This window comes from Jatropha curcas, chromosome 4, assembly GCF_041381405.1.
Source record: "Jatropha curcas cultivar XTBG-Jc1 chromosome 4, XTBG_Jcur_1.0, whole genome shotgun sequence".
NCBI classification, from domain to species: Eukaryota; Viridiplantae; Streptophyta; class Magnoliopsida; order Malpighiales; family Euphorbiaceae; genus Jatropha; species Jatropha curcas.
Window position 1 is genome coordinate 24,393,511 of NC_143154.1, and position 25,854 is coordinate 24,419,364.

A 25,854-nucleotide genomic window follows, 5' to 3' on the forward strand; every position below is an offset into this window, starting at 1 on the left:
CAGTTTTAAATTTATCTTCACAATCCTTTACATTAGAATTTCATATTTTCATATTTGGAATTTGAAACAAAAAAATTACTCGATGTTAACTATACACAATACCAAAATAACCTATAACTTCCACATGATGTGTACATTTCTTCCCTGCAATTCACTATTAGATGACTTTAATCATGGCAATTGCATTTCTGTTGTTGCCTTCGAACACGAAGCGGTACCTGTCTGATTCTGCGATTTTTTCCAGTTCTTACCATCGTGTTCTGTGATTTTTCCCAGTTCTTACCATCGTGCTGCTTAATTTCAACATCGGTAAGTATTCCTGAATCCACACATCTGAATGCAACAGAAACTCTATCTGGGCTTGATCGTGAAATATAGAATGAAGTTATGCCACAGAATTTGCATTTGCAGAATGTATGCTTGGCCGTATGTGTACCAAAAGTATAGGTCGTAAGGTACTCTTTGGAATCTCCCAAAAGCTCAAACTTTTGAGATGGAACGCTGAAATGAATGTTGTCAAAATATGTTGGTGGCGGATGACATGGCCAAAATCCGGTTTTTGGGACCTGAACCGCCGGTTTGGAACCGGTCCGAACCGGAACCGGTAGCCTACGGTTTGGTTCCGGTTCCACCATTTTGGAACCGTGAACCGGCGGTTCCAAGAACCGGCCGAAACCGATTGGAACCGCCGGTTTTTCCAGTCGGTTCGAAGTTCCGGTTCGGACCGGTTCGTAGTTGACTAGGACTGTAATCTAATAAATAAAAGGAGAAACCAAACATCGATTAGGTTCGAACTAGTCTCACCCCATTTCTATTGTATTTTTATAGTTTTTTATTATTTATCAACAATGATGCCCATTGTAATTTTAATTTATTTGTAAGAAATAATTAAATAAAATATTTACCATTGTTTTTCATATTTTGCTTTTTTTCTGAAAATTTGAATAAATTCAAAATTAAAAAGAAGATTCATGACCAAAAATTTAATTAGTATAAAACTTTCATGGTTAACAATTTTCATTTTATTAAATCTATAATTATATTATATACTATTCAAGATTTTGTATCACATGATTCGCTAGAAGTACAATCATACATAGATGATTGGAGCAAGGCCGAACTAAGAGCACAAGAAAATATTAAAGAAAATGAAGATTCATATAATATTTACGATGGGTCCTCAATGGGAACATCAACCGGTAGCGACAACAGCAACTAAGGTAAAAGGGGTGAAATTGATGCAAAGTAAATAAGAACTACGTGGGCTTTAATTCCTCTAAATCCCAAGAGGATACGTAGATAACTTAATTTTTTTAAAATAAATTAAGTTCAAGCCCTTTTTTTTAAAAAAAAATTAAGTTTCAGCGTTTTTGAACAATAAATAAATTTTGTTGAAGACATTTTTTCTAAAATAAATTAAGATCAAGTATTTTTTAAAAAAAAAATTAAATTCAAGCATTTTTTAATTTTTTAAGTTTTTTTTTAGAAAAATTTCACAAATTTTTAAATTTTAAATTTTGAAGAAAAATATTCTCTATTTTTTATTTTACATTTATGCGATTCGCAGAAAAATCAGTCGGAGAACCGGCCAGAACTGTCGGTTTTAAAACCATTAAAGAACCGGAATCGGTCGGTTCCAAACTGGAACCGAAACCGTCAATTTTCGGTTTGGTTCCGGTTCCAAATTTTTTAGAACCAGAACCGTGGCCATGTCTAGGTGGTGGTGTGCTCACTCTAATGTGGGACCCATGCGTTCTTGAAAATAAATAAAAGGAAGAAAGATAGTCAACAAAGGAATGAAGAAAAATAAAACAAACATGTACATATTGGAATTGGTGACCAACTTGCACCGCTCATTCACACGTTTTCTCTCTTATAAATAGAGGAGATGATTTGCATCTACTTACATCAACGAGAAGAACAACACAGAGTGTAGATTAGTAAAAAAGAGAGTAAGAGCAATTGTGAGAGAGAGCAATTCTGAGAGAGAAAAATAGAGAGATTATCTAAGAAGAAAAATTAAGCTTAATTTTTCGGGTATTCTTGGATAGAGGGTTGTGAGTGTATGTAAACACTTTATTTATTTTTCTCCTATAAAAGATCTTTGGCAGTTCCGAGACGTAGGCAAGATTGGCCGAACTCCGTTATCAAATTGTGTGTGTTATTATTTTCTTTTGCTCCCTCATAAATCTGACTTATCGAGGATTTTGCGTAATTTTTTCCCCAACAACTTGTATCAGAGTCGAAGGTTTCAGCAGGTCCAGCCGGTCAGATAGCGGTACCAGATCTGTGGATATACCTTGAAAATAAATATACCAAGACGACGAGAAAATTATGACAAGTCCATTAGTACAGTCCGTTCGAAAAGACGCTGCAGAATCAACTTATTGATGAATAGTAAAATAGTAACTCAAAGTTGGTGGTGAACAGTACTATTGGCATCACTTGCTGAGCCCGTTTCAAGTAAACAGAGCACTATTCACGTATAGTACTATTTACGTGTACAGTTATATTCACGTATACTGTTACTATTCACGACTACTATTCACGTATACTAACAATCAAGGCGGAGTCAGATTCGAGTGGGAGCAATGGCTGCAGATGAAGGAAAGTCGAAAATTGAAAAAATTCAACGGTTCAGATTTTGGGTTTTGGAAAATGTAGATAGAGGATTATCTGTATCAGAAAGGTCTGTTCAAATCTCTCTCTGGAACGAAGCTAGAGGCTATAAAGGAAGAAGATTGGAATCTTCTAGACAGACGAGCACTCGGGGTTATTCGTTTAACGCTCTCCTGCAATGTTGCCTTCAACATAACAAAAGAAAATACCACGGCAGGTCTTATGGCGGCTCTTTCCAATATGTACGAGAAGCCATCGGCCTCAAACAAAGTTCACTTGATGAGGCGGTTATTCAATCTACGAATGACGGAAAGCGCATCGGTGGCACAACATCTCAATGAACTCAATACAGTGACAACTCAATTGAGTTCAGTTGGAATTAAATTCGATGAAGAGATATGAGCATTGATACTTTTGTCTTCCCTACCAGAAAATTGGAATGCTACTATCACAGCTGTGAGTAGCTTGTCCGGAAGCAAAAAGTTAAAATTTGACGATGTTTGTGACCTTGTTCTCAGTGAAGAGATCCGACGGAAAGAGTCAGGTGAACCTTCAACTTCTTTAGCCTTGCATACAGAATCGAGAGGAAGAAATTCAATCAGAGGTAATGGACACGATAAATCAAATTACCGAGGCAAATCAAAGGACAAGAGGTCCAAATCCAGAAATCCCAGCAATTTCAATAGCACAAAGACCATCGAATGTTGGAATTGTGGAAAAACTGGGCACTACAAAAATCAATGCAAGAATGCACCTAAGAACCAGGAGGGGAAGTTAGAGGCAAATGTTGCTTCCACCTTAGGAGAAGATGATTGTAACACCCACCGCCAGTCCCGAGAGACCATACGACGGATGCCACATTCGGTGCCGGAGACACCATCTTAACTTAATATATAAATCATAAAATTAGATTATGAATCACAAGTAATTGAGTATTCACAAGTTTAGCGAGTAATTTTTTTCTTTTTTTATAATAGAAATTTCATTTCATTTTCTTATCTTTTTTTTATATATACATTGGGAAAAATCCTACAGAAATACTGTAAGAATATCCCTTTAAAAAAAATGAGCTCGCCAAACATGTGAAATACAAAACACTTCCAATTAAACTCTAAACTTCCAACATCTCCAAATGATCATCATAACACAACAACACTTTTATATTTTCATAACTGAATAAATCTTCAATAGTATTTAATATCCATCAATTAATTGCGTTCATTATATATATCAAGTCTTAATGAACTAATCATACCACCTATCTTAAAATATTTCATATTCAGTCATTTAATAAATCTTATGCTTATCTCCAAATATATATACCAAAATAATTTATAAGTACATACTCCAATTATATTTCAAATAATATAATATCTGAAAATGTAATAAGTATACATGTCATAATTCTTAATTATATAAATCTCAATCGACTACTACCAACTTAGTCACTTCTGCTTTGATATTACTCTTCAAATCTTCAAGTATAAAACTCAGTGGTGCTCATAATTCACATACTTATCAAAGTTGCAATGGCAACTTACTTTAAACACAAATTTCATAAAATCAGTTACAATCATAAAATCATTAAATTTCAACATACATTTACATTTATAGCAAAAGAAATATCAAATAAACTATTAATTAATAATATAAATAATTTAATTCTTTATACCATAAATCATTTACTTAAACATTTAATCACTATAAATACTTTAGTTCTTTACTTAGAATATCAAATAAACTTATAATTCATAACATAAATAATTTAATTCTTTCAAATCATAAATTCATTACTTGAACATTTATTATACCAATACATATACTCTTTATTTTTAATACCATGTACCGAAATATCATGCTTTGAAAATTCATTTGATAACATAATTATTAATTTCCAAAGTAAGGTTTACTAAAATAATATGATCTCATTCGTTTAATTGTCTTACAAATATTTTCCATAGGTCTCATATACACTTAGGAGAAAAAGAAGCAGATAGGTTTTCAGAACAGATTCAGAATGGCCTTAGGTCGCCAACCTTTTCATAACATATAGAGCGCGTCCGCCCTAATAGAAGACACCCACGTGCCTAGCATATGATCATCGCTTCTTATCAGAATGGCATCAAATGCCAAGCATACTCATCATACAGAATAAAATCAAATCACGCATCAAATTCACAGTAAGTATATTAGAGCCCAAATAATTCTTAATTCATCACACTTATCATAAAATTTGTCTTATTCTTTAGTCTTCTTAAATTCATAATGTAAGCTTACTTTAAAACGTAATAACTGATGAAAATTTCATACTTAAACATAATTACTTAACATAGAAAATTTCTTATCATATGAAATCATACATGTAAGCTTACTTTAGAACTTAAGTGACTCATAAAAACTTCATACTTAAACAATATAGGAAATTTCTCATAAATCCCTTTTCTTTTAAAACTTTCTTAAAGTCATAATAAAATTTATCATAAGAAATTTCTTATCGTATAAAATCATATTTTCCTTATTCAAAATTCAAAGCACTTACACCTTAAATATCCCTTTTTTTTAAAAAAAAAACTCTAAACATATGAAAGTTATCAACATAGTCATACATATTTCACATATATAAAATAATTAACCAAGCATTATTATCCTAAGGTGGTTCGACCTCTTAATGGAAACCAAGGGGAGGAATTTGCTTCTCCAATCAAGCATGCTAACATAACTCTTATGCACAAAAGTATCCATTTCAACCCTTATCATGCATTATCTAAATCAATTCCACACCTTTCCAATTTATATCTATTTAAACATATCCACAACAACACTTCTCAAACTTATATTTTATTTTTGTCAAATAAATGCTAAAACATACAAATAATCAAGAGAACTTCATCACACATGATTTATACATACTTTTATCCAAATAAACCTATGATTCAAGACATAGAAAATTTCCAGCATTAATATAACATTGACCTTTGCTGGGTTTTTAAGACATAACTTGAGTTCTAGATCTCCAAATTAAGTGACGTTTGATTCATTAGAAAGCTAAGACAAAATTCTACAAATGTTGTAAAGGGACCACAGCCCAGATCAATCTTTAAGATGGGAACACAGACCAACTGAAACAACCCGAATTTTTATTTTCAAAACATTTTTCCAATTAAATTTAATGAACCGACAGCCTGAAAATTCATATTAGTATTTTAGTGCGAACACTGTGAGAAACCAAACCAAAAACCGATTGAAAAAGCCGTAAACCAGTTGAAAATCAAAGATTTGGGCCGAATCGAATCAAATCGAACCGGTTCGACCCAGACCATCTAGAATTCTCTTCTTCCTCTATTTCCAGCGCATGCCTCACTTTCCTCACCCATTTTTATTTTTTTTTTTCCTACGCCTTCGACCACCGCGTAGCACCACCAGCGCCGACCACAGCCTCCCCTCCCCTTTCTTTTTCGTTCACCAGCCAACGCCACCGCCTCCTACCGCTGCCGCCGCTCTCTCCCTCTCCTCTACTATTTCCAGCTAGCGTAGCTATCGCAGGAGAGTTGCGATTTCGCTCGATCGAGAAATCTGGTCTCCAGCTCCTCGATTTTCCGGCGACTCCTGTACGAGCGGTCGACTCCAGCTTCTCTCTCTTCGACAATGATGCTCCGGTCTCTCTCTCTCTTCTTCTCTTCTGGCGAGCGCAGCAAAGGTGAGCTGCGATTTCTCTTTGATCGGCAGCCTCCTTCACGCTACCCTCTTCCTTTTGGTTTTTCGGACAAAACCAGCCAAGAGCTGGCAGAACCACCTCTCATTCCGTCTCCAGCACCTCACCGTCCACCGTCCATCTCTTTTTCGAGCAAGCCAGGATCGACAGCAACAGGTTTTGGACAAAGAAGCTGCTACCGATCGTTCTACCTAGAAATTTATGATTTCTGGTGTGTTTTTGCGACAAGGTGAGGGAATTTCTAGCCTTTCTCTTGGTGATACCTAAACTAATTATCAAAATTTAATTGTAGGATTCACTCATGAATCCATTTTTGTAATCCCTAGTTACTGTTCATGAGAACTAGCTGGAGATTTTTGATAAAAATTATAAATTGAAGCCATAAATTGAATTCCTATATAGAAATAGCTAGATTATTGAGTCTATTATAAATTTTTGCAAGGAAATGATGATTCGTTAGTATGACAGTAGATATTTTTGGCAGTTGGTTCGAGTTCTTGGTATGTTACAAAGGAAACCTTGACTTTACCATTTCAATTTAACTATAAACTGAAATTCCTTATACAGATGAATAAATTATTTAGTTCAATGCAGATTTTGGCGAAAGAATTGAGAAACCTGAAATGGCAGTATGCAATTTTAACTATTTAGCTTGAACAATTGCTGTGGTATAATGCAAACAAAGTTATAAATTAAGTTCTTGATGGGAAATGGGTTAAGTAGTGTATAATGTATGAGTTTTATCAATAACTGAAGGTTTCTTTGATGTAATGGCAGCTTCTAGTTAGAGAAAATCATGGATTTTTGCTTGAACCAAGTTTATATTGTTTGTATAAATGTGCTCTTCATAACTCGTTGTGGATGTAGACGTTCTAATGACTAAGTTTAATGAGAATTGAGAAACTTTTGGTAGTGGCAGCAGCTATTGCTTGATATGGAATATTTGAAGTAGTAGATTTAATTCTTGCTAGGAATTAGTTAGTTGGTATATTTTAAGTTATAAATTGGAACATGTTTGAAGGTTATTATAAGTTGTGAATTAATAGTTGAATGTTGACAATATTATTTAGATGGAGGAAGGAAAATTTAACTGTTTGATCGCCCGACGGATGGGCTGTGTACATTGATTGATAAATATATATAATATTGTGATATTTGAGCAGGTAGATAGTCCAATTTTTAGGGGAGGTGCTGCCGAAATTTCTATAGAACTTAGACTTGTTTTAATTAACAATATAATTTAATAAGTTTATTTAGATTGATTCCATAACTTAATACATAGTAAATAAAGTGCTCTAATTATTTTACTATCATCATTATTTATTTAATTATTCAATTACTTATTTATTTTCATTATTATTGTTTATTATTATTATTATTATTTATTTTATTATTGTTGTTTATTGTTAACACTATTTACTTATTTATTTGCATTTATTTTTGGATGTCTAATTGTGCATTGCATTACAATGTTTAATCGATTAATATGCTTGCATTTAATTGCAATACTTGATTAACTCTGTTGTAATATTGCTGTGCTTTGTTTGTGTGGAATTGGGATGAAGTGGGTCACCATGGGTTTGTGAGGACGGTTGGACCGTCGGCCGGGTAAATGGGAGATCGGCGCCCCCGTGTGTACCCACCGTTGTGATTTGTATGATATGGAAAACCACAGGTTGGCTTCTTTGTTGGGCGCACCTGATAATCTAAATTTGATCGCAGCCCGCAGGGTGGCCTCCTGTTGTGAGCGCCTGATGATCTAGATTTGATGGAGACGACCGGGTTGCCTCCTGATGGTATGGAAAAGAAAAGAGAGAATGGAAAAACAATGAGAGGGCTGGTCAAGTGAGGATTAGACCGGTCGGCCAGTATGGGGGATCGGCTCCCTGGTGCACACGTTATGAGAGGATGGGCCATGTGGGAGGACGGCTCATCGGGGGATTCGGTGACGCCACCGACCAATTTCCACGTGATGTGATTATTTGAAGGTGATATTGTTTGTGAGTGCTGGTGACATGCCATTTGTGTGACTGGCTGCGTGAGCATATAACTAGTCGGATGACTAGATTGATATATATATTTTTATACATTTGTGTGAATGTGTGTGTTGTGCAATAATAGTTACTCCTTAGAAAGCTCACATATCTTGTTTAATTTTTTTTCAGGAAGTAAGTTTCTCTTTAATTCGGTTAAGCTATATTCCTTCGTCGCAGAGCTAGAAAGAAAAAATTTTCTTAGACCAATAAATATTTTGCTATGTATCTAGATGTATAAAAATCTATGTATATATATTAGTTAGTGACTCCGCAGTTGTAGAAATTGTATACAATTAGTCGTGTATTAACATAGACAATATAATTATGTGGGCTGAATGTTTAATATTATATTGAGCTGGTAAATTTTTAGTGTTTCAGGCTTACTACGGGCCTCGGGAGCCTTAAGCTTACCTGGGCCCTAGTGCCGGTCCGGCCTACGGAAACGGGTCGTGACACCAACAGTCCAGACCTGATTTAGCAAATCTAATTCCAATGTTTATCAAATTCCTACTTATCCAAACACTCAAATCAAACCAATCCAAAACCAGAGAAGTCTCAAGACACAGGGCAACAACTCTCATGAAGAACTCAGAACATAATATTACCATTATAGTGGTAAAAATGGGCACTCAATTCAGTGATACATGTGGCCCGTCATAACAGAGTCAGTTTAGGTGTTTTAGCCATAAGTTGAGCTATACATATTCAAATTGGACACAAGAGGATGGGTTGGAAAGCTAAGAAGTAAACTTACAACTTTCATGAAGGACTCAAACACAAGTGGAAACTAGAAAGGATCGAAACATAGTCCTTAATCTCACTCAATAACATTTTTTTTTTCAATTTCAGCTTACTTAAATCATATACAAGGTAGAGATTTCTACTACATACTGAATACTCATCAAACATAATCTTAAGATCATAAACCCACAAAGAATAACAAGAAAACTTAAGGCCTTATTCATCAATGTTTTCCTCATAAATTCAACATATAGGCATGCTTAGAAATCTCCCAAGAACACATTTACACCACCAAAGTTCAATAATCAAATCATTTCATATAAAATTCCCAATTTTTACAAAATAGTATAAACTTCACAAAATCAAAAAATTAAACAAGATAAGAGTGTTTATGAACACTAACCTTAAACATAAACTCTAACAAGCTTAAATCAAACTCTTGAAGCCTTTGTTTGCCTTCTCTTTGGTAGAAGGTTCTCCACCCTTTGGCTTCCAAATTACATGAAATTATTCACCAAAAATCATTTCTCAAGCTTTAATCTCAAGGATTAATTACTTAAATCAAGTTTAATGGTGCAAATTTGGTGAATTTAGCGAGTAGAAGTGAAGAAAACAAGGAAGAGAAGAAGAGATGAAGTTGGCGTTGGAAATGGAGGAGAAGAAGAAGAAGAAGAAGTGTTGCTCAATTATTTGAGCAACAAGGGTATTTTAGTCTTTGCTCAACATAATTGGATGGCTAAGATTAAGTCAATGGTAATCTAATCCAATGGCTAAAAATATTCTCCAATTTATTTCCTTCAAAATATTATTTATCTCCATAAAAAGTCTCAAATTTAATCCTTAAAAATAATTCCTCTAATTTCCTTAATTAATATAACACCATCTCAAATTTACTCCATAAAAATTAATTCTCTAATTTCTTTAATTAATATAACACCATAATTCACTATTTACTAATTCTCTAAATTTTCCAAAAATATTCATTACTTACTTTCTACCCATAAAAATAATGTATACATACTCCAAAAATATTAAATAAAATATAACACATAGATAGTAATTTTTCTGGACCAAAATAATACGGACTTCCGGACTGGTGGTACTATTCATACACCGGTAAACTTACTATTTTAGACACAGAAAAATGGAGCGTTACAATGATGCAGATGATGCACTTATATGCTCTTTGGAGAGCAAGGAGGAGTCTTGGGTTTTAGACTCCGGTGCGTCATTCCGTGCAACTTCACAAAAAGAACTCCTTGAAAGGTATGCCCCCGGAAACTTTGGAAAAGTATACCTTGGTATTGACCAACCATGAAACATTGTTGGTAAAGGAGTAGCGAAGATTAAGTTGAACGGGTCTACATGAAAGTTGAAGGATATCAGGCATATTCCTAACCTGAGAAAGAACTTAATCTCAGTAGGCAAGTTGGCCAGCGATGGCTACACAACAACCTTCCACGGCGTTAATTGGAAGATTACAAAGGGTGCAATGATGGTTGCTCGTGGCAATAAGAGTGGTACTCTTTACAGCACAGAAGGAGCAAGCTATTCCATTGTTGTTGCAGCAAACAGTGAAATTCCCAATCTATGGCATCAAAGGCTTGGCCATATGAGTAAGAAGGGAATGCAGGTTCTACACTCACAGGGAAAACTACCAGGTCTTCAGTCAATTGAAATTGACATGTGTGGAGACTGCATATTTGGAAAGCAGAAAAGAGTCAGCTTTCAGACAAATAGAAGAACCCTAAAGAAGGAGAAACTTGAGCTTGTTCACTTCGATGTGTGGGGACCAACTACTGTCTCATCCATTGGTGGGAAACACTACTTTGTGACTTTTATTAATGATCACTCTCGGAACGTATGGGTTTACTCTCTCACAATTGCTCTCACTCTCTTATTTGCTAGTCTGCACTCTGTGTTGTTCTTCTTGTTGGTATAAGTAGATGCAAATCCTCTCCTCTATTTATAGGAGAGAAAACGCGTAAATGAGCGATGTAAATTGGCCACCAATTCCAATTTGCACATGTTTGTTTTATTTTTCTTCCTCCCTTTGTTACCTACATTTCTTCCTTTTATTTATTTTCAAGAACGCGAGGGTCCCACACTTGAGTGGGCACACCACCGCCAACATACTTTGACAATCTCCCACTTGAAGACTAATTTTAATCTGTCTTCACATATCAATCATGCGGCAGTCTTTTCTTGTCCACTATTCAAGCAAGCCAACTGAAGTTGAGCACAACTTGAGTTTGTCAATGATCACCACCTTTGTTAACATGTCAGCTGGATTCTTGTTTCCTTGAATCTTTTCGAACTTTAGCACATCATTCTCAAACAGAGACCTGATGAAATGATAACGAAGACCGATGTGTTTTGTTCTAGAATGGAATGTTGAATTCTTTGCCAAATGTATTGCACTCTAACTATCACTATACAAAACATTCTTTTCCTGCATGAATCCCAACTCTGTTAATAAGCCTTGAAGCCATATCATCTCTTTGCTAGCTTCTGTCACTAGGACATACTCAGCTTCTATAGTGGATAGAGCTATAATCTTTTGTACCTGTGACATCCAACAAACAGCTGTAGTACCAATAGTGAAAATATAACCTGTGGTGCTTCTTCGGTGATCAGCGTCACCTCCATAGTCCGCATCTACATAACCTTGTACTTTTAGTTCTCCTTTACCAAAGTACAAACACTTCTCAGTAGTGCCTCCTAGATACCTCAAAATCCACTTTACCGCTTCCCAATGAGCTTTCCCTGGATTTGACATATACCTGCTAACAACACCCACTGCATGGTCAATATCTGGTCTTCTACAGACCATCGCATACATCAAACTTCCTATGGCTGATGCATAAGGAATTTTGGCCATGTCTTTTCTCTCTTCTTCCATCTAAGGGGAATGGTCCTTGGATAGGCGAAAATGACTAGCCAAGGGTGTGCTGACGGGCTTAGCTTCATTCATGTTGTATCTTTGCAATACACGATTGATGTACTGAGACTGAGATAACTGCAACACCTGTTTTTGCTTATCTCTCGTGATTTGCATTCTAAGAATCTTTTTTGCTGGACCCAAGTCCTTCATGTCAAATTCTTTTGACAATCGCTTCTTCAAGTTTTTGATTTCATTCATATTTGGTCCTGCTACTAACATATCATCGACATAAAGTAACAGAATGATATAACTAGTCTTATACCTTTTGAAGTAGCAACAGTGGTCGGCATTGCACCTCTAGAAACCTTCACTGTGCATGAAGTCGTCAAATTTTCTATACCACTGTCTTGGGGCTTGCTTCAAGCCATACAAGCTCTTCTTGAGTTTGCACACCATATTCTCTTTTCCTATTTCTGAGAATCCTTCTGGCTGGTACATGTATATCTCCTTATCCAAGTCTCCATGAAGAAACGTCGTCTTTACGTCCAACTGCTCAAGGTAGAGCCCTTCATTGGCAATAATACTCAACACAGACCTGATAGTATTGAGTTTTACAACTGGTGCAAATATTTCGGTGTAGTCAACTTCTTCCTTTTGCTGGAACCCTTTGACTACAGTCGAATTTTGTATCTCTTGGAACCATCATGTTCCTCTTTCACTCAATACAACCATTTGTTGTGAAGTGTCTTCTTTCCCACGGGTAACTCAGTTAGTTTCCATATTTGATTGGAGATTAATGACTTCATTTCGTCTTTCATGGCAAGCTCCCACTTGCTGGAATCTACCGCTTGACATGCTTCCTCAAAACATTCAAGTTGTCCTTCATCTGTTAATAACAAATAATTCATATATTTTCTGTTAGGCTTTGGAGGACATTCAGACCTTCTTAAAGCTTTTGGAGGAGAAGTTTGTGGTGTGTCGGTTGATTCCTCTAATTAGGGATCTTTAACTAACTCATTCGGCAGACTTTCTGAGATATCGTCCACCTTTGCAAACACTGAGCGCATTATAGTTTTCCTTGTGAGTGCAGAACCTTCATTCCCTTCTTACTCATATGGCCAAGCCTTTGATGCCATAGATTGGGAATTTCACTGTTTGCTACAACAACAATGGTATAGCTTGTTCCTGTGCTGTAAAGAGTACCACTCTTATTGCCACGAGCAACCATCATTGCACCCTTTGTAATCTTCCAATTATCGCCGTGGAAGGTTGTTGTGTAGCCGTCGCTGGCCAACTAGCCTACTGAGATTAAGTTCTTTCTCAATTCAGGAATATGCCTGACATCCTTCAACTCCCATGTAGACTCGTTCAACTTAATCTCACTACTCCTTTACCAACAATTTTACAAGGTTGGTCATTACCAAGGTATACTTTTCCAAAGTTTCCGGGGCATACCTTTCAAGGAGTTCTTTTTGTGAAGTTGCATGGATGACGCATCGGAGTCTAAAACCCAAGACTCCTCCTTGCTCTCCAAAGAGCATATAAGTGCATCATCTTCTCCTGAGGTGGAAGCAACATTTGCCTCTAACTTCCCGTCCTGGTTCTTAGGTGCATTCTTGCACTGATTTTTGTATTGCCCAATTTTTCCACAATTCCAACATTCAATGGTCTTTATGCTATTGAAATTGCTGGGATTCCTGGATTTGGACCTCCTGTCTTTTGATTTGCCTCGGTAGTTTGATCTACCGCCTCCATTCCCTCTGGTTGAATTTCTTCCTTTGGATTCTGTATGCAAGACCGAAGAAGTTGAAGCTTCTCCTGACTCTCTCCGTCGGATCTCTTCACTGAGAACCAGGTCATTAGATCGTCAAATTTTAACTTATTGCTTCCGGACGAGCTACTCAGAGCTGTGACAGTAGCATTCCAACTTTCTGGTAGGGAAGACAAAAGTATCAATGCTCGTATCTCTTCAACGAATTCAATTCCAACTAAACTCAATTGGGTTGTCACTGTATTGAGTTCATTGAGATGTTGGGCCACCGATGCGCTTTCCGTCATTCGTAGATTGAATAACCGCTTCATCAAGTGAACTTTGTTTGAGGCCGATGGCTTCTTGTACATACGGAAAAGAGCCGCCATAAGACTCGCCGTGGTTTTTTCTTTTGCTATTTTGAAGGCAACATTGCGGGAGAGAGTTAAACAAATAATCCCGAGTGCTTGTCTATCTAGAAGATTCCAATCTTCTTCCTTTATAGCCTTTGGCTTCGTCCGGAGAAATGTTTGAAAAGACCTTTCTGATATAGATAATCCTTTCTGCATTTTCCAAAAGCCCAATTCTGCACCGTCGAATTTTTCAATTTTCGACTTTCCTTCATCTGCAGCCATTGCTCCCACTCAAATCTAACTCGGCCTTTATTGTTAGCGTACGTGAATAGTAATAGTATCTGTGAATAGTAACTGTACACATAAATAGTACTATACGTGAATAGTATTGAGTTTACTTGAAACGGGCTTAGCAACCATGACGCCAATAGTACTATTCACCACAAACTTTGAGTTACTATTTTACTATTCATCACTAAGTTGATTCTGCAGCATCTTTTTTAACGGACTGCACTAATGGACTCATCATAATTTTCTCGTCGTCTTGGTATATTTATTTTCAAAATATATCCACGAATCTGATACCACTTTTTGACCAGCTGGACCTGCCGAAACCTTCGGCTCTGATACCAGTTGTTGGGAAAAAATAAATAAAGTGTTTACATACACTCACAATCCTATATCAAAGAATACCCAAAAAATTAGACTTAATTTTTCTTATTGGATAATCTCTCTACTTTTCTCTCTTACAATTGCTCTCTCTCACAATTGCTCTCACTCTCTTATTTGCTAATCTGCGCTCTGTGTTGTTCTTCTTGTTGGTATAAGTAGATGCAAATCCTCTCCTTTATTTATAGGAGAGAAAACGCATGAATGAGCGGTGCAAGTTGGCCACCAATTCCAATTTGCACATGTTTATTTTATTTTTCTTCCTCCCTTTGTTGACAACCTTCCTTCCTTTTTATTTAATCTCAAGAACACGTAGGTCCCACACTTAAGTGGAGCCATGTCCTATGAGGGCCAATTATAAGAATATTTATGAGCATGGAATCAAAATGGAGAGAACTGTGCCAGGCACACCTCAACACAATGGTGTAGCTGAACGCATGAATCAAACGTTGACAGAAAGAGCCAGAAGCTTATGTGTACAATCAGGCTTACCAAAGCAGTTCTGGGCAGAAGCAGTCAACACAGCAGCTTACTTGATCAACCGAGGTCCATCGGTACCATTGGAGCACAAAATACCAGAAGAGGTATGGAGCGAAAAAGAGGTAAAACTCTCACACGTAAGAGTTTTCGGTTGTGTAGCATATGTGCATATAAGTGATCATGGCAGGAATAAGCTTGATCCCAAATCTAAGAAATGCATTTTCATCGACTATGGCAAAGATGAGTTTGGTTACTGCCTCTAGGATGAAGAAAACAAGAAAGTGATCCGCAGTAGAGATGTGGTCTTCAATGAAAGAATGATGTACAAGAACAGACATAACACAGTTGCCAGCGACTTAGAGCAGAGTGGGCCAATGTTTGCAGAGGTGGACGATATCTCAAAAAGTCTGCCGAATGAGTTAATTAAAGATCCCCAATCAGAGGAATCAACCGACACACCACAAACTTCTCCTCCAAAAGCTTTAAGAAGGTCTGAACGTCCTCCAAAGCCTAACAGAAAATGTATGAATTATTTGTTATTAACAGATGAAGGAGAACCTGAATGCTTTGAGGAAGCATGTCAAACGGCAGATGCCTGCAAGTGGGAGGTTGCCATGAAAGACGAAATAAAGTCTTTAATCTCCAATCAAGCATGGGAACTAGCTGAGTTACCCGTGGGAAAGAAGGCACTTCACAACAAATGGGTGTATCGAGTGAAAGAGGAACATGATGGTTCCAAGAGATACAAAGCTCCACTGGTAGTCAAAGGGTTCCAGCAAAAGGAAGGAATTTACTACACCGAAATATTTGCACCAATTGTAAAACTCAATACTATCATGTCTGTGTTGAGTATTGTTGCCAATGAAGAGTTCTACCTTGAGCAGTTGGACGTAAAGACGGCGTTTCTTCATGGAGACTTGGATAAAAAGATATACATGTACCAGCCAGAAAGATTCTCAGAAATAAGAAAAGAGAATATGGTGTGCAAACTCAAGAAGAGCTTGTATGGCTTGATGCAAGCCCCAAGACAGTGGTACAAAAATTTGAATACTTCATACACAGTGAAGGTTTCTAGAGGTGCAATGTCGACCACTGTTGCTACTTCAAAAGGTATAAGACTAGTTATATCATTCTATTACTTTATGTCGATGGTATGTTAGTAGTATGACCAAATATAAACGAAATCAAAAACTTGAAGAAGCAATTGTCAAAAGAATTTGACATGAAGGACTAGGGTCCAGCGAAAAAGATTATTGGAATGCAAATCACGAGAGATAAGCAAAAACATGTGTTGCAGTTATCTCAGGCAGAGTACATCAATCGTGTATTGCAAAGATGCAACATGAACGAAGCTAAGCCGGTCAGCACACCCTTGGCTAGCCATTTTTGCCCATCCAAGGACCAGTCCCCTCAAACGGAAGAAGAGAGAAAAGACATGGCCAAAATTCCTTATGCTTCAACCATAGGAAGTTTGATGTATGCGATGGTCTGTACAAGACCAGATATTGGCCATGCAGCGGGAGTTGCTAGCAGGTATATGTCAAATCCAAGAAAAGCTCATTGGGAAGCAGTAAAGTGGATTTTGAGGTATCTACGAGGCACTACTGAGAAGTGTTTGTACTTTGGTAAAGGAGAACTAAAAGTACAACGTTATGTAGATGCAAACTATGTAGGCGACGTTGATCACTGAAGAAGCACCACAGGTTATATTTTCACTGTTGATAGTACAGTTGTTTGTTGGATGTCACAGGTACAAAAGATTGTAGCTCTATCCACTACAGAAGCCGAGTATGTTGTAGTGACAGAAGCCAGCAAAGAGATGATATGGCTTCAAGGCTTGTTAACAGAGTTGGGATTCATGCAGGAAAATAATGTTTTGTATAGTGATAGTTAGAGTGCAATACATTTGGCAAAGAATTCAGCATTCCATTCTAGAACAAAACACATTGGTCTTCGATATCATTTCATCAGGTTTCTGCTTTACAATGATGTGCTAAAGTTAGAAAAGATTCAAGGAAACAAGAATCCAGCTGACATGTTAACAAAGGTGGTGACCAATGACAAACTCAAGTTGTGCTCAACTTCAGTTGGCCTGTTAGAATAACAGATCAAAAAAGACTGTCGCATGATTGATGTGTGAAGACAGATTAAAATCAGTCTTCAAGTGGGAGATTGTCAAAGTATGTTGGCGGTGGTGTGCCCACTCAAGTGTGGGACTCACGCGTTCTTGAAAATAAATAAAAGGAAGAAAGGTAGTCAACAAAGGGAGGAAGAAAAATAAAACAAACATGTGCAAATTGAAATTGGTGGCCAACTTGCACCGCTCATTCACGCGTTTTCTCTCCTATGAATAGAGGAGAGGATTTGCATCTACTTACATTAACGAGAAGAGCAACATAGTGCGCATATTAGCAAATAAGAGAGTGAGAGCAATTGTGAGAGAGAGAAATAGAGAGATTATCCAAAAAGAAAAATTAAGACTAATTTTGCAGGTATTTTTAGATAGAGGGCTGTGAGTGTATGTAAGCACTTTACTTATTTTTCTCCTATAAAAGATCTGTGGCAATCCGGAGACGTAGGCAAGATTGGCCGAACTCCGTTATGAAATTGTGTATTATTATTTTCTTTTACTCCCTCATACATCTGACTTATTGGGGATTTTGCATAATTTTTTCCCCAACAAATGTTGCCTCTCATTGAACAATCCAAAGAATTGCACTTCCAAGCTACGACACTACTTGGTGCTTTGACTCGCCATCTCTCTTTTCCACAATGGCAGCACCATGTTGCACTATAATTTGTGAATCCATCCCAAAAATGCACAATTCTTCACAATTGTAACTGCAAGAAAATATATATCAAGTTAGTTTAGTGGTAAGTGCACGTACGATCTAGCAATGACCAAGGTTGGATTCCCCCAATAGTTTAAAAAAACAAACTGTAAGATGACTATATCACCTATTTGGTGCCAGACAACAATCAATTAGTACATATGGATTCCATGTCAAATGTCATGCTTCAATTTTATCGTTTACATTATACAAAGCTTAGTGAATATTTTACTAATGAACTTAATTTAAGCCAATACTAGATTTTGAGTACCCATTTTTCAAGAAAGGCTTTTTATGTACAAATTTCATACTCATTAATCGTTAAAGCTTATTTGGTTTAGCTATTTATAGTTGATAGCTAATAACGCGAGCTAATGATGTTGGTATTTGATAAAATTTTGATAGTGGTTATTATTAAAATATAAAAAGACCATGTGATTAAATGCAATCAAAACCAGTTTCTATAAAAAGACCATGTGTATTGATGCAGGATTTCACAAAATCCATGAAATATAGTGTCCATAGATCACAAAATCAATGGAACCTCACAAGCCATGGTTTAATGGACCTTATATATATATGCAATATCACAAAATCATGATATGCTATTTACACGAGATTGATTCTGGCACTTTCTATAAAAAGAAGTAGTTGCCATGAATAGTAACGGCTCAAAAATACTCTGTATCAATCCAAATTGCCTACACAAGCAGAGGATATACACTTCAAAAGTAGCAACACCAGCGAAATTCACATCAATACACATTCACCTGCAAATACCCCTCATAAGTAAAAATAGTCCAGTGTCTTAAGCTTCTTTCATGCTAGCAGACTGCCTATTGTTCAACAACAATGGGAGGACAACCGCTGTTAGGTCACTAATTATCAAATGGAATAAACTTAATAATTTTTGGAAACTTAAGGTTTTGAAAGTAATCAGTAGCTTTCTTGGGTAGTGAATTAGAAATAGAATTAACCATCCTATAGCAAAACAAACCATCAACTGGCAATAGAATCTCTCAAATCAGAAAAGTAACTGAAAAGCCAAAATTGTACTATCGACAGATTGTCATTCCATTTGTTAAAAGGTTTATCAATAATTAATTTGTGCAAGTCCTGGAAAACGGAGCCTGGAAGCATGGTTTCTTCAGCATAAGATTGCCAACAAGCTAGTTCATAAGCCAAGGAGAGATACTCACTAGTGGGATAATTAAAATTTACGAAGAAGATAAACTTACACAACAAAATTCACAAGAACTACACATGATTTGATGAACTGATACCTTGCCCATGCTTGATAGCTGAGGAGTGAGAGTCGAATGACCAAGCATATGAGACTAAGTCAGGCATGAGAAACTATGCTCGTGCATCACCTCCAATGTTATAGACCTTAGGCCTACAGGAAAAATGAAAGAGTTGCAATAATCACACAAAAAACCTTAAGGCGCCAAAGGATACTAGTAAACAAAGGAGGGATTGATTGAGGAAGTCTGCAAAGTTTCATAAATGAGTATATCCTCAATTCTTATCAAAAAGATTTGTACACCAGTTGTAGACAGTTGATCCATCCATTCCATTAACTGAATGATTATCCTGTAAATAAGAGAAGCAAAGGATCAAGAAAACAATGTAGAATCAAGGTTATGCTAAGTTCACCTAGTCCTCGGTAAATTCCTCTATTGAACTTCGCATAATACTTGTTATGCACTGTTTTCCTAATACTTTGGCTCTCTTACTTATAAGATAGTCATTCATTCTTACCTGACAAGACTATTTGGCCACTAACAAAAATGCCTCCATCAACTCCACTTCCCTGGAGGAGAATCACTAAGTAATTATGTCTATCTTGTTGTTCCTCCTCCAGAATATAAGGTCAAATCTTGAACTCGACATACAAGCTTATGGAATGAATAGATTGATCTTCTAGAACTGGTGTGCAAATCTCTTTGGGAAGAACTAGGGATATACTCATTTATCAAACTCTGCAAACTTCCACCATCAAGACCCCTTCACGCACTAATATCCTCTGCGACGCCTTAAGGTTTTGGTTTGGTTAATGCAATTCTTTCATCTTTTCTGTAGGCACAACGTCTATTACATTGGAGGCGACACACCAAGTGTAGTGCCTTACATGTTTGACTCAGTCTTGTATACTTGGTCATTCGACTCTCACTCCTCAGCTATCAAGCATGGGCACAGTAACAATCCATCAAATCATGTATAGTTCTTATGAATTTTGGTATATAAGTTTATCTTCTTCCCAACTTCTAGTCATCCCATTGGTGAGTATCTCCTATTAGCTTATAAACTAGCTTATGGATGATATTATGCACTACAAACCATACCTCTATGTTGTTTTCTATGGCTTGTTAATTAATTACTAATAAACCTTTTAGCAAATGAAACTATAGATAGTACAACATTGGCTTACAAGTTGCCTTTTTTGATTTGAGAAATTCTACCACCAGTTAATGGTGTGTTTGGCCGCAGGGTGGTTAATTCTGTTTTCAATTTGCCATCTGAGAAAGTTGTTGATTAGTTTTTTAGAACCTAAAAAATCCAAACATTATCAGGTTTACCCGATTTGATAATATTAGTGAGCTATCAGTGGCTCACATCCCATTGTGGTTGAACAATAGATCGCCTACTACCATGGAAAAAGCACAAAGACATTGCATTATTTTTACTTCTGAGCGGTATTTACACGTGAACGTGTACTGAATTGCACTGGTGTTGCTATTTTTGAGGCATATATCCCCTACCTCTAGTTTAGGGGATTTGGATTGGTACAAAGTATCCATAAGCGCTAACCATCCATAAAAGTTAATTCCTCTTCTTCTCCATCGGCCATTTTTAAAGATGTTTCAAGGATTGATGTTACTTCATTGGCTTGTACTTCCTCATTCCCTTTATTGGTGTAGATCCAAATGCTCCACTTGCTTTTTCTCTAAAGGTATGTGCTTCATCTACCATGTTTTCCTCTGTCCGAAATGTTATTTATATTTCCCCCCTTCTTCTGCAGGCTCCCCAAATTCCACCGATTGAGGATCCGTTATCTGGGATTGATGATTTATTTTTCTTTCTTGAACAATCTATTTCTTCCCTTCACTTTTTCTTCTAGCAGCCTTCATCTACTTCTGTTAAGCTAGCTAAAGACCAACTTAGACACTTGTTTACTCTTGATCTATTAGACATGTTTGAGGAGAAATCTGGACATGTGCTTTCTTTATTAGACGTGTTGAGTAATGTTGATAGTTCTAGCCAGCCTCAGTAGATCTAATCCCAAATTAAAGAGTTGTTATCTTCTCACAGGCAAACTATTTCTTTATATCTAGAGATTTTGACTTCTATCAAGGATTTCATAGCTAAAAGAGATAGATATCAGCAAGTTGTTGTACAAGTGAATACAGCAACATCGAGTCTCAGAGTTCAAGAAATGCGGATATTACTCTATTACTAGGTGAAGCAGCTACTTACAAGGAACGTCTTAGTAGAGAGTACAATACATATTATGTTGAGGAGTAATCTGTAAGTATGCAAATAGAGCAGGATATTACTCCCTCATTTAACAGTCATATATTATACTCTATATGAGGCCTTTTCTTCTAAAGAGAAAAGGTTAATGCAATTTTATTCATGATCATATTATGCAAGATAAATCTTCAATTACAACCAACAACTCTAATCCCAATTCTTATCAAAGAATGAACTATAAAAAAAATAAAAAATAAATAAATAAAAAAAAGACTATCAGATATAGATGAACTCTAAAAAATTTTATGAAATTCATTTAGAATATCATACTTTTAATTCTCATTAACTTGATTTTTCAATTTATGAAATTCAATGCAAACCAAATGAAATTTACCATTTGTTTATCAACTTTATATTTCAGATTTATTTATACCAAAGCAAGGGCTTAAAACATATACAACTAGTTAATAACTATAACAAAAAAAAAAAAAAAAAGAAAATCCACACGAACCCCAAATTCATTGTTCACCCTTTAAAACAAAATGTTACTCTATTTTAACAATACACTAGATGCAAAAATAACTACAACTTTCACATAGTGCATATTTGGTTACCTGTAAGTGACTATATCATAACTTTAATCATGATGGTGACATCCCTTGTTCCGGTGCCTTTGAACATGCAGCTATACATGTTTGATTGTATGAGCTTTCCCAGTTTTTACCATCATACTGCCTAATTTCAACATGAGTAAGTGTTCCTGGATCCACACATCTAAATGTAACTGCAACTCCATCTGGATTTGATCGAGGAATATAAAACGAGGTTATACCACAGAGTTTACAGAATGTATGCTTCGCGGTGTGTGTACCAAAAGTGTAGGTTGTAATGTACTCTTTGGAATCTCCCAAAAGCTCAAACGTTTGAGATGGGATAATGAAGTGAATGTTGCCCCTCATTGAACAATCAGAACAATTGCACTTCCAAGCTACAACACTACTTGGTGCTTGGACTCGCCATCTCACTTTTCCACAATGGCATCCACCATTATGCACTACGATTTGTGAATCCATCCCCAAAAATGCAAAATTCTTCACAACTGTAACTGCAAGATGACAATATCTCGTGTTATCCTGATGGAAGACAACAATCAATCATTATATATGGACTCTAGGTCAATGTCATGCTTCATGGATTTTTCTTATAGGAAATAATTAAAGCCTCGTTTGATTCATTGAATAGCATAACATATGGAAGGAACAGAATAGCTATTTCTAGCTTTAAAGGTGTATAACAAGTACTGGAAATATAGTCCCCAGACAGACAGCTGATTACCAATAAATGCAACTGAACTATGTTCAGATCCATGGCTCACTAGGATATAAGTCCAATAGAATTGCTTTCATTTGGAATTTTACATGATAGTTTCACAGCTTCAAAAGACACAGACAAGGACAAAAAGGTTACACATTATACAAGGAATTCTAATAATTTATATTCAGGTTAGAATCTAAATTCATAAAATTACTTAAAACACTTCATGCGGATGATATATGCTTGACAATTTTCAACCAGCGAGCTGCAATTTTATTAACTTCCCTTTCTATTTTATATATTCTTCTTTTTCAGTCATTTTAAGTGCATGAAAAAGGTTGGAGGCACTCCAAAGAAAATAAAATATATACTAGAGCAACACAATATCAAAACAGAAGAAACTGAAAGGAACTCAAGACATTCAAACTTCAAGAATGAAAAAAATTAGGGAGCAAAGTGGCCATAGATAATTAAAAAAAAAAAGTGGACTTTAAACTGCTAATATGACCTCAAGAGACTCTAAAAATACCCATGTTTAGGTACAGTCTCGCCAGTCTCTTTAGTTTCTATGTCATTGTATTTGCATTCAGGATAGAAAACCATAAAATTTAGAAAACACAATATCTTCTGAAAATTTTTAATACAATTCTCACTCTTTTGAGTTGTCAATTATGCAAAAACTAGGTTGTGTAGTAAAAATAAAACAATTAAAAAAAGTTGTGCAGGCCCAAAATGTTCTATTAAGAGGCTTATGGTTATTTCATAATAGATCTCAACAGTCCTAGTGGTTTACAATTGCTCCAAAGCTGACAGACAGAAGAAAATGTTTGAATCCTAAGCCTTTTAGCAGGAAAAGTCGAAACCCAAGCTGCAATAGATGGAAAAGTTGAGAGGAACCCAGACCTGCTAAAGGAAAAAAACTATTTCATTAATGAATAATTAATGGTTCATTTTAACACCTCATATGGTTTGATTAGATCACAGCATGCAACAGTCAATCCTTTTGATTCCACATCACGGCATGCAACAGTCAATCCTCGAAAAGCAATTCTAATAAACCATTTGCTAAAGCAGACTCCTAATCATAATAATCTAGTCAAATCTTTTCAATTTCATTGCATGATCCGCCCTCCAGCCGCCTATAATTTGTATCTATCTCCCTCTAATGGATGGTCATAGTGAATTCAAAAGCTTGAACTTTCTCAAAAATAACATCTAACTTGTAAAGCACAAATCAGTATTTGACCCCAAATATCTGGGAAAAGTAGAATATTTGATGGAAGAATGAGAGATCCTTCTGACCAGCATGTTACAATAGGATAGCCTTTTGGCACTTTTGAGGTGTATTTGAAATTAAAAATTTCCATAGGCATTTCAAATACACAGTAGCGCACTAAAACAAGATTTTTGTTCACATTTGTGAATCTAAGATAAATTTGTGAATCTAGCAATTCGAAGAAACCTCTATATTACTATCAAATTCAAATCTCTCAAACTTCAAATCCTTCCATCCAAACATACAAAGAAACAACACTCAACTATTAACACAAAAAGAAGTCAAATTTCTTGTCCAATCCCTTCACATAGAGATTAAGTCCAGCATATGAAAAAGTTGATAAAATTCACCAGGTAGGGCAAAGCTTGGTCTTAACTAAAGCCTTTACCTCGGTATGTATCATTAAAAATTCAACTCAAGCTGGGACTTTGCTTAAGTATTGTTTGGTATAAATGAATTTCGTGAAATTGTATGGAATGTATTTGGAATTTCATGTTTACATGTTTCGTATGAAAAAAAATTAAACCAAATTCTATCATTTACAAATAAATTCTGTACTTCAAATTCATTTATTCTGTATCAATATCAAACGAAGGGTTAGTGATTATTTACTAATGAACTTGATCTCAGCCAGTAGTAAATTTTGAGCTTAAAATTAGCATATCCACCTTCCAAGAAATACATATAGAATTTCATACGCATGAAAAGATGTGATTAAAAATGGACTAAAACCAGTTTGTATAATCCATTTGAACTCTAATTATTCGAACAAACCTAAAAAAAAAAAAAAAAAAAAAAAAAAAAAAAAAAAAAAAAAAAAAAAACATCATTCAGACCACAAAACTAACAAAAAGATAATAAAGGTTTACATTGTATAGGAGAAAACAAATAAATATCACTACTCAAAGGTTACCAGACAGCAAATTAAAACAGATCATTTGCACGTTGCAAGAACTAAAGACTCAAAACATTAGCACATGGTGATCATACACAGGAAAAAGAAATTACTAGAAATCGACTTACTTGAGAGTGCCCAGCTGCAAACTCGCTAAGCCCAGTTGTTTGAATCAGTCAACTTCACTGGATATCAGTCAGCGGCTCTGTTCGGGAACAAGTTATTATAAGAATGGAGGGGTGCGGCTAGGGATGACAAGGAGCGTGCACCCGCTTAAAATAATAATTAACTCGTTTTAAATCCAATTATAAATTATAAATTATAATTATTCGAGAGCCATTAAACTTTTAAAATATTTTTTATTTTTATTAGTTGCATGCCTGTTTAAAATAATATATTAACCCATTTTAAATTCAATTATAACTATCAATTTAAATAGCCATTAAAATTTTAAAATATTTTTTATTTTTATTTTTTAAAAATAAAATATAAATAAAAATTATAAAATTATTATTTTGTATATTACAAATATTAAAATAATTATATTATTAATTATAATTAAAAAGATATGTACATATTAATTGTCTTTTAAAACATGTGTGAATATTAATTAAATAGATAATAAGCAGGTATTTAAGTCCTTGGTCCCTGAATTCCATTAATGATAAAAGATTATTATTTAAATTTGTCTTAAACCCATTTATTTAATGTTTGAACCTATCAAAATCAGTCGAATTGGATCGATACCCGCTGACTCGGGTAAAATTGTTATCTCTAGCAGGGGCAACCAAACCGGCAGTAAGCTCAGGTTGGAGAATAA

General features: G+C 35.6%; 1 protein-coding gene and 1 pseudogene across 7 annotated transcripts; both read right to left on the reverse strand.

Moving 5' to 3' along the window:
* Positions 1–115: 115 nt before the first annotated feature.
* Positions 116–18,054, reverse strand: LOC149497036 (uncharacterized; annotated as a pseudogene).
* On the reverse strand, positions 4,563–25,301 carry LOC105645439 (carbon-sulfur lyase). 7 transcript variants are annotated; one of them, XM_089720825.1, is made up of 3 exons: positions 25,163–25,301; positions 22,164–22,654; positions 4,563–4,706 (listed from the first exon to the last, which is right to left on the reverse strand). In XM_089720825.1, the coding sequence occupies exon 2, from the start codon at positions 22,620–22,622 to the stop codon at positions 22,191–22,193; it is 432 nt and encodes a 143-aa protein (XP_089576951.1). In that variant the 5' UTR covers positions 22,623–22,654; positions 25,163–25,301; the 3' UTR covers positions 4,563–4,706; positions 22,164–22,190. The 7 variants fall into 7 exon arrangements, with proteins under 7 accessions (XP_089576951.1, XP_012086432.1, XP_089576952.1 ...); XM_012231042.4 differs by lacking the exon at positions 4,563–4,706 and adding an exon at positions 9,406–18,085; XM_089720826.1 differs by lacking the exon at positions 4,563–4,706 and adding an exon at positions 18,534–21,351.
* Positions 25,302–25,854: the final 553 nt, after the last annotated feature.

Bases quoted from the DNA above. Each gene is read 5' to 3' on its own strand.
- LOC105645439 (XM_089720825.1), bottom strand. From the start codon at position 22,622: ATGGATTCACAAATCGTAGTGCATAATGGTGGATGCCATTGTGGAAAA.